The 17,932-nt window shown below is 28.9% G+C and overlaps 1 protein-coding gene across 2 annotated transcripts; it reads right to left on the reverse strand.

Annotated features, from left to right (window-relative positions):
• Positions 1-7,608: 7,608 nt before the first annotated feature.
• LOC106773832 (beta-amyrin 11-oxidase) lies at positions 7,609-17,649 on the reverse strand. 2 transcript variants are annotated; one of them, XM_014660590.1, is made up of 8 exons: positions 17,417-17,649; positions 16,410-16,899; positions 16,060-16,326; positions 14,504-14,593; positions 14,242-14,320; positions 12,007-12,113; positions 11,800-11,921; positions 7,609-7,781 (listed from the first exon to the last, which is right to left on the reverse strand). In XM_014660590.1, the coding sequence occupies exons 1-8, from the start codon at positions 17,647-17,649 to the stop codon at positions 7,691-7,693; spliced, it is 1,479 nt and encodes a 492-aa protein (XP_014516076.1). In that variant the 3' UTR covers positions 7,609-7,690. The 2 variants fall into 2 exon arrangements, with proteins under 2 accessions (XP_014516076.1, XP_022641917.1); XM_022786196.1 differs by lacking the exon at positions 14,504-14,593 and having other exon boundaries at positions 17,417-17,583.
• Positions 17,650-17,932: the final 283 nt, after the last annotated feature.

Here is a 17,932-nt window from a genome sequence, read left to right on the forward strand (position 1 = left end):
ATTGGAAACGACTTCTTACTTTTATATTTTAATATAATAATATTAAAGATTACATTTAATTTTAATATGGAATTGAAATTTGTTTTTTTTTTTTAATATATTTTGATTGTTAAGTTTAAAATAATAAATTAATTTACGTTAAATATTTTTATGTGTCAAAAGCAATTTTAGTTGATATTGAAAGAGAAATATGATGTTAACAATTTAAACTTTAACATAAACAAAAAAATTTAACATAATTAACTTTAAAAAATTATATACATTTATTTACAAAATATCTAAATAAAAAAACAAATTTTAATTTTGTATTAAAGTTTTGAGTGATATTCAACCTTACGAGTAGAAAGTATAAGATATGTGAGTTATATTTTAAAATAATAATATTAAAAAGTAAGATATGTAAGTTATAAAAGGTAAAATTAAAATATGTGTATAAGTGTGTTTTTATGCTGCAAACATATAAGTGTGCTTTTAAATAACATAATATATTATATAAGATAAATAAATTTTATTTAAGAAGTTATAATTATATTTAGAGTAAAAACTTTACATTTTAAAAATCCTAAAGTTATACAGATGAGAGCATAATTGTTTAAATTAATTTGGAGCCAAAATAATCATAGTTATTATTTTTTTTTCTAAATAAATCGGATTACTTTTAATGGATATATAAATCATTTTTATTTTAGTTGTTAAGTTTTTCATGACCAAAATAGAAGATGTTTTTTCTAGGTCAAATACAGTTTCTAAATTGACATCAACTAATATTATTATCGGTGTTGATATTAAATAGGGTTGGTTTTATGATTATTTGCAAATAGGATTGCGATATACATAATTGTACATTTTGAGATTTTAGTTATGTTAATATTTTAAATTATATTAACTATTTGTTATTACATGAAAATGTATTAAAAAATAAAATAAAATAGTATAAATAGAATTTGATATTGTTTAATATGTTTCGCTTTTAAATGATGTGGTAGTATTTTTCAAAATATTTGTACAATTATAAACAATAATTTAAGAATAATCAAAGTCTATACTAATGTGATGACTTTTATGAAAATATTTGAAGGTGAATTTTAAAGAATGGAAGTCTATAGTTGTACAAATACTTTTAAAAATGTAATTGTATTTTTAAAAAAGCTTTACTTGATGTTAAAATATAGGCTTCGATCTTAGGTTAAATTAAAGCCTATATCTTGATTGCTGTGGTATAGTTTTCAGTTTTAGGTTAAACTTGTATCTATTTATATAGGATTAATTTGTAAATTTTTACAACCTGCGAAATGTCTTATTATATAGCACAAAAAATATTTGCACAATTATAAGCAATAATTTAAGGATAACCAAAACTTCTACTTGATTGAAGCCTATATTGATATTGTGGCATTTATGAAAATATTTGCTCAACTATAGACAATGGTTTTTTAAAGAATCGAAGCTTATAGTTATGAAAATAATTTTAAAAATGTCACTGTGTTTTTTAAAGGCTTTACTTGGACGTCAAAATATAGGCTTTGGTTTTAGGTTAAATTGAAACCTATATCTTGGTTGCATGAGTATAGACTTTGGTTCTAGGTTAAACCAAAGCCTATACCTATCTACATAAGGTTAATTTGTGAATTTTTACAACCCACGAAATATCTTATTGCATAGCATTGCTACAAAACTAATTCTTTTTCTCCTTTGCCATTATAGAACTCATGTTTTCCTCCATAATAGCCTTCTTTGATGTTCATTTATCTCGTCCTTCTTGATTTTCTTTTCATTCATTAAGATTCACATTTTCTTTTTCTTCTTCATTTTCCATAACGTTGCTGTGAATCGTTTTAGTGTTATTGTGGGAAAGTTTCTTATTATCATCCTTTCGCGTTTTGAGCGTTGCTACAAGAAGGTTCATGCAACTCTTGCTTTTGTTGTTCATTCTTCTTCTCGCTCTCGCTCTCATGACGACTTTGGTTTATGCTATTAGTATTGGTCTTGGTTGAAACACAAGAAAACACTAAAAAGGGGGAAGTGTAACACCCCAAATTTTGGGATGTCGCGGTTTTACAAAAATCGGTAAATTTTAAAACTTTATCATAGCGCAGAAACGTATTTTTTAAAAACCTTAACCTTTCAACATGCATAATTTATTCAAAACATAATAGTTTCAAAAGCCTTGCCCAATTACACTATTCCAAAAGTAATTAAAACGACAAAGGAAATACTTCACTCATTCCCCATCCTCTCTCAAGTCAATCACGTATCTGGAACATCTGTAACATTATCTATTCACGTATAACACATTATACGATCATCGCCGATAATTTCATTCACAAACACATAAACATAAACATGTATGGGGGATAAGCTATCGATAAAGTAATCATAACAACAAAATACATACATACTGATTATATCAATCATAATCAAACACATAACAAGATACACATCTTCTTATTATACCAACCATAATCAAACACACAACAAGATACATATCTTCTGATTATATCTACCATAATCAAACACCTCATACATAGTAATAATAACAATAGGATTCCTAATCCTCTAACATAAATAATTCAATCATACTAAATTACTCAATCATCGATCCCCGATCCTTGAACTTTGATCATCGATTCTTGATCCCAAATAATTGATTATTCTCGAAACCACACTCAAAACCAACACGCAGATAATCAATTATAACTAACAATAATAAATTTTAGATTAAGTTGTTTTCAGATAGGAAGACTCTATTTGTGTGTGCTAAACTTAAGTTTGACGTTTTGATTTCTTCTTTAACTGTAATTGAGTGGGTTGTTTTCTTTCATTTTACTTTAGTTGAGTTTTTTGGTATTCAAACTTTGTGTATTTGTCTTCGTGTATTTGTCTTCATATAGCATAATGGTTTCATTTTGGATTCCTTTTTGTAGTTATGTTCAATTTTCTTGAATTTGACTAATAATTAGAATTGGGTGTATGGTTCTCTTTCATTTGTGGTTATGTGTTAATGTTTATGTGCTGGTATATGTATGGTTATGTTGTTTTTGAGTTTAGGATTTTTCTTCTATGGAAACTAATGGAAAAATGACTTTTTATGACGTACAAAAATGACCTATTATGACGTAGTTTCTGGGGGACATAGTTCTGGGCATCATAGTAAGTCTGCGCATTTTATGACGTAGCAGAAATTTACGTCATAATAGCTTGAACATATTATGACGTAGTTTCTGAAATCAGTCATAATATGCGCGAAAGATATTATGACATAGATTTATCAATACATTATAATATGTGGTTTTCAGAAACTAACATATTATGACGTAGATTATTTAGTACGTCATAATATATGTTTTTTTTTAAAAAAAAAAATTGATTATTACAATTGACATCCAATGAAATTATAATTATATTCCTGTACTATCATCTCATCCAATCAATTTATAATCAATATAATTTCAAATGAACAAATGAATGGAACTAACAAAACAAATTTCATTTCAAACATTAAATTGTCTAATAATATTTAATACAATATTTATACATATGAAACTATATATTAAATTCAAATATTACATTAATGTCATATACTATTGAAGTATAGCCAAGTTTCTACTAATGCTTAAAATAAAATAAGCTTAGTTCCTTCTAATGTCTTCAATTTCTGCAGCTTCCATTGGAGATGAATCATTAAAGATCTACAAATAAAAGAATAGAGTTAAACAATATTGTAATGAATAGTTGGATAAGTATTTAGTTAGTTTTTTAATACATGATTCCATGATTCAGTAATGTTTGTAGAAATAATGGTATGCATGTGTTTCATTACATAATACCCACACTCATAGCTGCCCAACTGACGTGGTGGAGGAGACGAGAAAACTGAGTTGTATGGTGTGAAAAGCACAGGCGTAGAGAAGAAGTGTTCTTGGAACGAGAGTGGGAGTGAGAGTGAAAGTGAGAGTGACAATGATAGGGAACATGAAAGAGATAGGGAGAGGGAAATCTAAAAACTGAAAAAATTAGAGAGGCAGAGATATTATGTCTGGTGTCCATTTTACGTAATAATAGGTTTTCAACTTATTTACAAGTTTGCCACCGTGTTTTATATTATGTATGATATACAAAACTACGTCATAACATGTATTGAACTTATTTACAAGTTTGCCACCGCATTTCATATTATAACTGATATACAAAACTACGTCATAATAAATCTTACTTTTATTACGATTCTGCCACTAATGAACCTATTATGACGTATAATTTTTGTACGTCATAATAAGTCCATCATAAAAACCTATTTTTCCACTAGTGGGATAAGTTTGGTCATGTTTTAATCATTGGCAACCATTTCCCATGTTATATCTCATTATGTTTTAATGCTTATTTTATACAATTGGTAGAAGTATGGAAGACTCTAGAAAGTACCTTTATGCAAACCTATCTTATAACTTGCATTGTGTTTTCCTTTTGATCCCAATTAATCTGTAGGTACCTAATTTCAAATATACTCCTATGGAGGTTGTTGGAAGAAAGTGACCTTATACCTCTAAGCATAAAGCATATGCACTTAAACTGTTTTCCGAAAAATGGTAATAATTTATTGTACGGTACTAAATTATTTACAAAAATTAACAACTCGGGAAGAAGGAAGAAGCCATGCTTGAAACTTATTTACATCTATTTCTTAGTAATAAGGATATAAGGATAACTTAATAGTAAAGTTGAGAAGGAACCTAAGAGAGATAAAAGAAAAATACATTATTTCTTAGTAATATCAAATAAAATTATATTATTTCATTTTATTAATCATAAATTTTGCAAAGACAAAATTTTCTTAATGAAATTTTTATGGTATTTTCTTCTCTTTTTTTTCATTCAAATTAACACTTCTACTAATGGTTTTTGTTCGAGGAGGTCTTGGATCGGATGTAGTTGGTCTCCAATATCAAATATTGTTGATTTCCAACGTGTTTGTTTGTGTCGGGTGTCTATGTTGTGTTTTGGGGTCAGATCCGTGTTGGGTCATCAGTTGCTCGATTTCCAACATCATCCAAAATTCTCTCGGATGGTACCTACCAAATGTATTCCAATACTAATGTTAATAAATGATCGAGAGGTTAATAATTAATGTAATGATGAATGTTATGTGCCTATATATGAAAGTCATACCTTAAATTGTTATTTAGAGTGTTATTATGGACTTTTACCTTTTTGTCGACACTAACAGGTTATTCTGGAACCAGTCAATTATGTTGTTCAATCCAAGAGGTCGGTTATAAGATGGATAACCAAAGGATGAACAATCAAAGAAGATCAATACAGAGTGATTGACTAAGGGAAGTCAGCTTAAAAAATCAGGCCAAATAGTTGGCCAAAGGATGTGTTGATGGTTCGGCAAGTGCACCGAATCGTTCAAGTAATAAAACCGGTAAGACCAGGTATCGTTTTCCCAAGAGACTCGTAATACTAGAGAATTGTGCGATTAACAACTCATGTAGACTCAATAGAACAACATTCATTTACAATGATGTGCAAAAGGATAAATTAACACATAATTACATGGTTGGACTTTGGTGTTTGAAGGCACTTAAAAATGGACAAGACTAGAAATGGTATGAAATGACATTGCTAAGGTTAGTTTTCACCAATTCACTCTTGTGTACACCCAATTTCATCTCCTCTCCATCAATTTACTAAAGTCAATCCACTAAAACACTCTAACCCTGATCCCTTAGGTGAAAGAGCCTAGGTTTTCTCATTAAATCCCAATCCCTTGGCAACCTAACAAGCAAACCCGCATTAATGAGCTAGGATCTTAAGACAACATGTGAATCATCTTCCATCCCTAGAATCGATGACCACAAGGACCCTTGTTTCAGTTCAAGATTTCATCTTACGTCCCCATAATCCATGAAACCCCAAAATCAAGTCATGAACGTCCCCATTACATGCAAGCTTTAAGATTAGAAACAAGAATACTAGCAATTGATAGAAAAGGCATATATATATTCAAATCATTCATCCATTACACAATAATTCATAGGCTACAACAACCCCTAACAAGATGCGTTTGGCTCTCCATTTCCATGGAGAGCCTTTAAGCTTACAAAATGGCCATGGAAGAAGATGAAGAACCAAAGAGGAAGAAGGGAGTGTTCCCACGAGCCCTAGCAGCCCTCCAAGCTCTCCTCCGAGTGAGATGCACCTCCAAAACAACCAAAGACCCCTTTCCCTTCGCGTTTTAGGTCAAAATAGACCCAATTTTCCACATCAGCAACGCCACCGCTCAGCTGCACCCCAGCTGCACCCCAGCTACAGCATTCCAGAGAGCAGGGCGCTCAGCTGCAGCCCAGCGACAGCCTTCCAGAGAGCAAGGCGCTCAGCTGCACCCCANGCTGCAGCCCAGCGACAGCCTTCCAGAGAGCAAGGCGCTCAGCTGCACCCCAGCTACAGCATTCCAGAGAGCAGGGCGCTCAGCTGCAGCCCAGCTGCAGCCCAGCGGCAGCCTTCTAGAGAGCAGGGCGCTCAGCTGCACCCCAGCTGCACCCCAGCCGCAGCACTACAGAGAACAGAGAGCTCAGCTGCAGCCCAGCTGCAGCCCAGCCACAACATTCCAAAATTCTCTCTTTTTGCTATTTTACTTGCTTTTGTGTCTGGTTCAATTCTTTACTTTGGTGGATGTTCTTCCAAGCATTGTATTAGCTACAAAATAAGGGGATTAGTGATGATATTACATCAATGTAGCCTAAAACACACTTATTAAGAAAACAAGACAAAAGAAGAGGATTAAGCAAGTTACAAGCCAAAAAGGAGTTGATTTTGCTGCTAAAATGATGCTTAGATAATGGTAAGAATTAGCATTATCAGGATGTCAGTCCAGAAAATTTGGTTCATAATAATTGGCCAAAATAAATCAATTTTGAAGTTAAACTGTTTAGTTGATGATTGGCCATCCGAACTTAAATAAACATACGATACAATATTTAAAACTATGTTGCATTACAATATTTTTAAAGCTACGTTAAGTAAATCAGAAAGGTGTTAAGTCGAAAAAGTGTATATATAATTTCGGAGTGTTCTTTAGATAAATTTCTAATGTGAAATCTCTATTTTGTTTTGAAGAGAATTTTTTTCTTTCCTCACATAACCCTTAAACAATTAATAAAACTCTTCATACTTAGTTAAAAGATGCATAATAAAATTGAACAAATTGTGTTATCAGACTATGCAATAAAACTCAAGATACTAGTTTTCAGACATTGTAGGACCGTATATATAAAAGATGTATAAAACATTTTAAGATGATGTATAAAATTTAAAGCTGAAAATCACAAATACGAAACCTAAAGTTGATTTTTCTTAGCATAAACCACCTTTTAACCAATGTTTAAGTAACCCCAGATATCTGAACAAACATTTACAGTTAAAGATAACATAAAACTCTAAAATTGGAAACAATTTTTCTATCTTTAACCAATCCTGTGAAAACAAATTATCACTAAAAAAATATTATAAATAAATAAATAACAGAATTCCAACTCGTTTAAACAAGTATATCCATATATATATATATATATATATATATATACTTACAAATTTCTAATTCTTCTTCTTGAACAAAAGGGTATATATATTGTAAACACAAAAGTAAACTTAAAAAACCAAATAATAGTATTGATTTTTCTGAATTAGCTTATTCAGAGAACTTTATGAGCTTAGCTAAGTCTTTTGGCTGAGAGAATGGGAAGACAGCTTCAGGACCTTCTGAACTTGTTTGCTCCAACCTATAGATATAGTAAAATAATAAAGAATTAAATCATTACATTACAATTTTTTTTATATTTGTAATATTAATAAATTTATACTATCTTTTAAAATAATATTATTTTAAGACATAAAATTAATTTTTTTTTACAATTTAATTTTATATATGGCAAAATAATTAAAATTGTAAAAGGATAAAATTAAAAATTAAAAATTAATATAAAAAATAATTAATACATTAAATGTAAGTTAATCATCAAATAATTAGAAATTATTAAAAGATAAAACTAAAAGTAAAAAAAGTAACAGAAAAAAATATTTTAAATATAAGTTAGTAAACAATAGTAAAATAATAAAAAATATCTTATGACTATTCTTTCACGAGAATCTATATTAATAAAGGAAAACTTTTTTACAATAATAACTGGTATTATAGATGGTTAAATTCCGTAGTTATATATATTCCGTTGATAATCACAGTTTTACGACGAATTATTGACAATTCATATTCTGTCAGAAATATATTTATAAAAAATTATTGTCAACGAATTATGTCTTTCGGTAATTATCGAAGAATTGTCTTTCGATAATTACCGAAAAATTTGACTTTCAGTAAATACCAAAATTAACTCCTTAAATAAATTTATTCAACTAAATTAATGCAATCCCAAGCTAGATTATTAAGGACCACCTTTTTATTTGGGTAATTAAGAAAAGACTTTTAATAAGATAAGAGAAATTAGTAATTAAAAAGTAGAATTTCTTTTATATATAATTTATTTTATAAAAGTTAAGGATGGCAAATCGTGTCAGCTTTATACATTATTTAAGTTGTTATTTAAAAGTTAAGGTGTTTGGAATATTACACCAATAATTTAATAAAAAAAAAGAAATAAAAAAAATGGCAAATCAGTTTGTCGGTGTTAAGATATGTCAAATATTTTATTAATGGATATTAGGCAATTAAATATTGTGTTATTTATAATTTAAATATTATTATAATTTGTGCAGATTTGTGCACCTTTCATTTCCTTTAATAGATGAAGGATTATAAGATCTTTATATGTATATATATGGTACTCTACTCCTTTAAAATAATACATCATAGTTTATTTACCTCCTCATGTTTTTGGATGTGCTATATATGTTGTCTGATCATTGTATCCTTCCTCCCATAGTTTATTTACCCCCTCATGTTTTTGGATGTGCTATATATGTTCACTTACACCCACATCAACGTACAAAGCATGAAGAACGAGCTATCAAATGTGTTTTTGTTGGGTATGGATCAACTCAAAAGGTTATCGTCCTTACCATCCACCATCATAGAAACTTTATATCTCTATGGATCTGACATTTAATGAGCATGAATTTTTTTATGGTGATTCTCCATTTCAGGGAGGCCATGAAAGTGAAGTGCATAATCATGATGTTAGTATGTTTGATTTCTCCGATATAAAATTATATTGTGAAGATAAATTATCATGTGAAGATCATTCTACAGGAAGTGAGCCAATCCAAAATATGGACACTTCTTTTCTAGATAATACAGTGTCTTCTGATTATAACCAATTGGCTCAATCTTCTCCACAGGTTCAGCTTGACTCTTCAGAGGTACCTTCTGATCCTATCTCTGATAATACTAATTTAGATGAAATTGATTTTTGTCTGCCTGAAACCACCAACATACCAAACACTTAGTCTACTACTGTTCAATATAATCTTCCACCCCGTTCTAACCGTGGTCAACCACCAACTAAATATGAACCAGACCTCCAAGCCAAAGTTAAATATTCCATTAGTAAATATGTGTCATCTCACAGGTTATCTTAATCATATGCATCATTTGTATCTCAATTATCTTTAATTTCTATTCCTAGTAATGTACATGAAGCTTTGGCAGATCCTAGATGGACCAAAGCAATGGTTGAGGAGATGGCAGCTTTAGAAAAAAATAACACTTGGGATCTTGTGTCCTTACCAAGAGAGAAGAAAACGGTGGGCTGCAAATAGGTATTTACAATTAAGCATACAGCTGATGGAACTATTGAGAGATATAAAGCACGACTTGTGGCTAAAGGTTACACTCGGTCTTATGGTGTATATTACCAAGAGACGTTTGGACCGGTAGCCAAGCTCAACACGGTGAGAATACTTTTGTCCCTAGCAGCAAACCAAGATTGGCCTCTTCTACAATTTGATGTGAAAAATGCTTTCCTACATGGAGAAATTTCAGAAGAAATTTATATGGATTCTCCACCAGGCATGACAAATTCAACTGGAATGAAGGTTTGCAAATTAAAGAAGGCACTATATGGATTAAAACAATCTCCAAGAGCATGGTTTGAAAGGTTTACTAAGTCTACGAAGGCCTTTGGCTATAGAGCAAGTAACTATGATCACACCTTATTTTTGAAGAGAAGAAAAGAAAAAATTACAACTTTGATTATATATGTAGATGATATGATTGTTACAGGAAATGACCAAGATGAGATCTCTAGTTTACAACAATACCTTGCATCTGAATTTGAGATGAAACAACTTGGAAATCTCAAATATTTTCTGGGTATTGATGTGGCTAGATCAAAACATGGTATTTTCCTATGCCAAAGGAAATATACTATTGACTTACTGTCTGAAACTGGGCTACTTGGGAGTAAACCAGCTGATACACCAATTGAACAAAATCATAAATTCTTTCAATGCTCAAATTCAGCAAGCATAGACAAAGGGAGATACCAAAGACTGGTAGGAAAATTAATTTATTTGTATCATACACGTCCAGATATCACCTATGTAGTGAATGTTGTTAGTCAATTTATGCATGACCCGCGAAAGCTTCATATGGATGATGTTGAGAGGATTTTGAGATATTTAAAGTCTGCTCCTAGTAAAGGAATTTTGTTCTCAAATCATGGAAACTTGAAGGTAGAAGGGTTCACTGGTGCAGATTGGACAGGTTCAAAAGATGATAGAAGATCTACCTCTGGATACTTTACTTTTGTAGGAGGGAATCTTGTAACATGGAGGAGTAAAAAATAGCCTGTAGTAGCAAGATCTAGTGCTGAAGCAGAATTTAGAGGCATGGCACTAGGTATATGTGAACTTTTGTGGATTAAAAATGTGCTATCAGATTGTGGATTTAAACCAAACGAAGCTATGAGTTTGTACTATGACAATACTTCGGCTATAGCAATTGCTCATAATCCTGTGCAACATGATAGAAGAAAACATGTGGAGATTGATAGACATTTCATCAAGGAGAAGATTGAAGCTGGAATAATTTCCTTTCATTTTGTAAGATCAGAGTTGCAGTTGGTTGATGTTCTCACCAAAGGAGTGTCAAGAAGATTGTTTAATGAGTCTTTATTCAAGTTGAGAATGTGTGATATTCATGCACCAACTTGAGTGAGGGTGTTAAGATATGTCAAATATTCTATTAATGAATATTAGACAATCAAATATTGTGTTATTTATAATTTAGATATTATTATAATTTGTACAGATTTGTGCACCTGTCATTTCCTTAGATAGATGAAGGATTATAAGATCCTTTTATATATATATATATATATATATATGATATTCTACTATTTGAAATAATATATCAGAATTATTCTTTAAACCTTTTATCAGTAAGTCAACCCTAATAAAAACTTCTTTTATATAAATCTTTTGAAACCTATTTCTTTCTTAATTTATACTCAAAGTAAGTTCATCTTTTAAATCTTTCATTCTCTTTTCTTAAAATTAGGTTTTCACTTTTATATAATCCCATCTTACATTTATTAGCACTCCTTTAATTGAAAAAAATGTGAGAAAGATACCATTTATATTAAAAATAAATAAACTTAACGAAGGAAAATTTTCATTAATAACAATAAAATTTATCAATAAAATTTATAGGAAAATTTTATTTTTTCAACGGATTTTCTGTATCGATAAAATTATGTCAGTAGGATGACATTTTCTTATAGTATTATCTCACAATGAATAATTCTTGAATAAAAGAAAAGATAACCAGAAAATGATACTTACTTGTAATTTAGTAGAAAATAGTGTAAAAATATGGAAATTTCGTATTTGAAAATGTGATTTCCTGGACAAAGCCTAGTTCCTGCTCCAAAAGGAAGGAAGGTTGCTGCCTTGGCATTGTTGCCCTACACATACAAATAAAATTATTTTATAAAATTATTTATTCAAAATCACCAAAAAAAATGTTTTACATAATTAATCATATCTTACATCCCATCTTGATGGATTAAATTCTTCTGGATTTGGATAATATTTAGGATTCATATGAATAGCTCTTAACCAAACTAGAACTCTCCACCCTTTTGGTATGATATAACCTGAAAATATTTACATATGGTTAATAAAAAATTAGTCTTAAATACTAATTTAGTTTCAATTTTTGTTAAATTTATTCAATATATTGTTTCTAGTCAATAAGATTTCAATTTTAGTTAATTTAGTTTTTTTTAAATATCACTTAAATAGTTAATAATATATGAAGAGGGTATGTTATTTTATTTTATTTTTATTTTTTTACATTTTTAAAACTTTTATAAATTTTTAATTTTTTCTTAGTTTAAAAAGCTCTCTTCGTTTTAAGTCAATATCATGTCATGTGACAATAACAATGCCACGTGTTAGTATATTTGTTATGTTGATTCAATTTAATTTCAATTCTTTTTAAATGGAACAATACACTCTCCAAATTCAGACCAAATTCAATTTTTACATAAATGTTATATTGATATCTTTATTAAAATGAACAATTTTGTTCCTCCACAAATTAAGATCAAATTTAATTTTTACTAAAATTTTATACAAATACTTATGTTAAAATTCGTTATATTATTAGAATATAATTATTAAATTTATGTAATTTTTCATTTTGTTAAAAAATTAGAATTAAAGTTAATTTAAAATTAGAAAGAAAATTCTTCATTATTTTAAAACCAACTTTAATCCTATTTATTTTACATGTAACATAAATAGAAGAGTAATATAATAATTATATTCTAATAATATAGTTAGATTTGGTTTAAAAATAATTTCAAAAATATTTAATAAAAATGTGAAGTTTAATAAAAATATCAGTATAATATTTAAAAAAAAAAGTTAAATTTGGTCTAAATTTGAAAATGGACAAAATTACTCAATTAAAAAAAAATGGGACCGAATTTGATGACATACCCTCTAGTCATGACCTAGTATACTTAATAAGAATTTGAGTTATTTGTGAAAGTGTGTCAAAGCTCTTATTATCATGAGTCTTGTATATAGACTTAGTAGTGTAGGTTTTCTTTTGGACATTGTATATGGGCCTAGGGTTGTAATGTAGGATTTTGGGTCTAAAGGAGATGAGTCATAAGGAGACACTTGGATCTAGGATAAAAATCCTAACTCAAAGCACAAGCCTTTTACAAGTTTGTGGGCCCTTGGATAGAGTAGTCTCCAAGTTGCTATCTTTTTCTTATACATATGTCCTTTTCATGTGGCATGTTCTAAATGGATAGGATTAATGATCACGTGTCACGCTTCTAGTGGGGAGGATTAGTGATCATGTTTCCATGTGTTCTCCTCCTAATGGAGAGGATTTTTGACTTGGTATCCAGGTTTGTAAAATTGGTGTTTTGCTTCTCCACTTCATGAGACACTTTTAGGGTTACCTAAGCTTATAAATAAAGTTGTCTCCCTCATGTAAAAATTACCTTTGAATCGAGTATTGTTATGCGATTAAATTTGTGTTACATTACTCAACTTAGGTCACAAAGGTTAGAGCAGCCCATCTAGGTGTCCTCTAGCCACCCTTCTTTAAGAGTTAGTTCAACCTCTCTTGAGAGCATCCAAACACCACCATAACCTCCCCCTCTTACTTGAGTCATATAACTTGGAGAAGGAGGAATCATCTTATCACATCAAAACCATAATATACATATTATATTTTTACCACCATCAACCTTTCGCAAACCACCGCCCATTTGAGAGTCTACCCTTAACTTTAGTCATATAACTTAAAAGAGCTTATTTCAATAAGAATTGAATCAATATAACAAATACAAATACATGGACTCAATTGAATATAAGACAATGACATGTAACATTTACTACTAACATATGATATTGTTACTAACATATTACACTAATATTGTCAGGTTGCACCATGCAAACTTGACTTGTAGACATGTTTTTTTGTTAAATTATTAAGAAAAGAAAAATTGAAATAAAATAAAAAAAGAAAAGAATCATAAACTACTATGTGACATACCTTGTTTAATACTACTGGTATATATTTAATGTGACTTAACAAAAAAGATTAAATAGATAAAAGTTAAAAAAATGTAGGCTTTCTTAAAAAAAAAAATCACATTAAATAAGCTCAAGAAAAATAGAGATACATTAGTATTTAAGTTTAAAAAGTAAAATTGAAACCAAATTTTTTTAATATGTTTTAAATAAATATGAACAAACCATTGATATTGACGTCTTTAGTTGCCTCACGAAAAAGAGAAAATGCAATGTTGGTACGACGTAACATTTCATCAATTACCTGCATGGAATTATTCAAAAAATTCACCATCTTCTCATTTGTTTTCATATTTTTCAATAAATAATCAAGAATAAAAAAATTAAGTTATTTTGTTTTAAAATGAATTGATTTTTTAGCAATTAAAATTAATTTATGGAAAATATTTAATATTTTTAGACATAGTTATTTTCGAAATATTATTACCTGGGAAAGATAAATCATTTTTTTGATTTCCTTACGACTTAATTGTTTTTGAGATGATGGTCTTGCCTTCACAATTTCTTCTTGCTCTTTCTGCATGAAAATAATTTATCAGAACTCAATTTTTATACAAATTCTAGCATAACAAACGTGATTAAAAAAATTTACTAAAACAAATAATTATATTATTAGTAAAAAATGTTAAATATATTTTATCTTAAAATATTGTAAAATAATTTGTGTTTCATTCATAAACTAAATTATATAAAGTATTTCATCTAACGCTTTAAAAAAAATATATAATATAAAATATCATCTTCAACGAACCACATTTGCATGTTATCATAATCTGATATTAAACTCCAACTTCTTTTGTCATTATTTTGTCATGGGAAATACTTCAAATATTGTTGTTGGTTGGATATACAATGTTTCCAATGACTTTTCTATAATGAAGAAACTAATAATTTATAATTTAATTTAGAACAAAAGACAATATTTTATAATAATTTAAAGACAAAGAACATATTTAACTCAATTAATAAATATTTTAAACCAATACAATAACTATAAAACATATATTCGTACTTAATTTATTATTGAAGTTGAGTTTTTTTTTTTTTTTTTTACAGAAATTTTCTACTAATTAAGTCTAATTAAAGAAATGTGACTGTAATTTTTAATCCATGTATTATATGGTTGTTGTTTGCATGCATGAATTTATTACGTGTTTTTTTTTTCGGAAAGAAATAACATTTTCTTAAAAATTACTTATTTGTATAAAATATATGGATTTTAATATCACCATCAAAACAAGATATGTAACCCAAAATATTTTAATTTTGGTATTGTAAAAATGATGTCTTATTTATTTGTTAGGCATCTTTAAATTCCACCAAATTTATTTATACGCTTAGGCAACATTTATTAACCATGTTCAAAGCTTAAGAAAATACTGACACATTGGAATTAGATAAGTTTTTGAATTATATTATGTATTCTCTATATAGGTTTTAATTATTTTCATATGATAAAATAAAAGTTATAAGATTTGTTTCGTGAGTAAATGGAAATGAAGAGTGTGAAAAGTTGTGGGATTTGAATTTTCTTAACATAATACTAAATTGTTTTCTTTTTTTATTGTAGATAATTTAATTTAATTAAAAAATTGTGAAACTTAAATATTTAAAAAGTATAATAGGAAGATAATTATTTTAATTTAAAAATTAATTAAATTTAAATTAAACGTCATTTAAAGACTAAAATTAGTAAGGTAATTAGTTTAGTCTAGAACCAAATGAAACAATCCTTTGAAAAATTAAAATTTATTTTAATTTAACTCAGAACCAGATTAGCCTACAGGTTTAATCCATTTTCTGTATGGTGGGATTTGCGGTGTAATGGTAAGAAAGGAACTTTAAACCTAAATCAATCTTATAAAACTGATTTGTATGGTAAAATTTGCATTCTAATTATATATTATAATTTAACTTTATTTTTGGTCGAGGTGAGACTTCTAACCATAACTAAGAATTAAAATAAATGATAGTTTTAAATACCTTGGCTTTTGCAAACACTAGTGGATGTCTGGTAAGATTTAAAACTGAGGATGTCAAAGCCACCGCAGTGGTTTCGTGACCAGCAAAGAGAAGCATTAACAACATATCTCCAACATCTTTGTCAATCAATTCCTCACCATTTTCCCCTTTGGCTTCCAAAACAAGGTCAATGAGATCTTTCTTATTATCTCCATTTTTTACCATTTTCATCATTGACCTCCTTTCACCCACAATTGATTCTATTACCTTCAACAACTTCTTTCTTACCTAATACCGTACCATAAATAGTGATACATAGTGTTATAAGGAAGATTGGTGATAAGATGAAGATGAAAAAGAAAAGAAATAACCTTGAGTCCTTGATGAAAAGCAAAACCAGGAAAGTTAATGGGAAGAGAATATATAGGATTGCATTTGGAGAATTGGTGAAACAACTCTCTCAACTTTGCAATGTTGTTGGAATGAGTGTGAGAACCCATCAAGATGTGAACAATGATTTCAAAGGAAATCTTTTCCATCTCTTTGAAAACCTGAAGGGGTTGCTTCCTTCTGGATAACTCTTCCAATGAATTAATCACTATCTTCTCCACAATTTCTAGGTTCATTGCCAAAACTTTTTGACCCAAAATCCCAGAACTCACCAACTCTCTTAAACTCTTGTGTTCTGCAGTGCATTCATCGCTCAAAGCCTTGTTTTTCAACAGCTCAACGGTGGATTTTGGATACCCATGCTTGAAGTTCTCATCATCATTCAACACTCTCTTGCACATCTCAGCTGTGCATATGATGATGCTTGGTTTCCCCAGCAAATGAGTTTTGTAGATACCACTTTCTCCATATCTGAAACATATACTATGCAGTTAATAGAAAGAGATCAACTTTAATATGCTTTATTAATTAACTTTCTAACATGGAAAGTGTATCTTTAACAACTTTTTTTGACCATCTTTTTTACAGACAGTTTGTAATTGATCTATTTCAAATATATATACGAACCAATAAAATAGTAACAAATAATTTGTTATAAAAAAGTTATTAAAATATCATGATCTTCTAAGATATACCTGAGTTCTGACTTTGGATTAAATCAAAGTTTTATTTTTCTTTTTATTCTTAAAATTATAAATTTTAAAATTTAGTTTATTTTGTGTTAATTAATAGTGACTTCATCCTCATATTCTTCATCCTATTTTTTATTTCTTGTATATATTCTACTCCTTTCTTCAAAAGAACCATCTAAATTGTTAAAAGCAAAAGAAAATGAAATATGATATTGAAGAATATATATCTATATATCGATATATAGATAGATATAATTGAAAAGAAAAACATGAAAGATAAAAGGAAAGAAATGAACTGGGAGACTAAGTTGTTGATGAATGAATCAGGATGATGAGAGAAGAAATGTTTTATGAAGGGAATTATGTTTCCAATAAGAGGCCATCCCATATCACCAGGAGGCAATAATCTATGTTTCTTTCCTAATTTCCTATCATAATACCACCCATTCAACTTTCTCACTATGTTCTTTGTAAGAATATGAAATGCCAAGAAAGTGGCAACAATCATCCAAACCCAGTTTAACTCCATTTTAGAATTACACTCACCAATGCATCAATGAATTGCTATATATAGATATAGCCTTCTTATAGTTTGTGAAATTATTTGAATTTTGAAATGCTGATAGAAATATTGACTTTGAAATTTGCAATGCCGTGCAGGGCAGTAAAAAATTATGAATGTTATTGTTAAATATAATTATCACTTAAACCCTTTGACCTCAAGGAGTATATTTTGAAATAAAATTGGAATTTGTGACAATAAATTGGGATTGATCAATTTGAATACTTTTTATTAGTTTTCATGAATTAAA

Source organism: Vigna radiata, chromosome 9, assembly GCF_000741045.1.
Source record: "Vigna radiata var. radiata cultivar VC1973A chromosome 9, Vradiata_ver6, whole genome shotgun sequence".
Taxonomy (NCBI): Eukaryota; Viridiplantae; Streptophyta; class Magnoliopsida; order Fabales; family Fabaceae; genus Vigna; species Vigna radiata.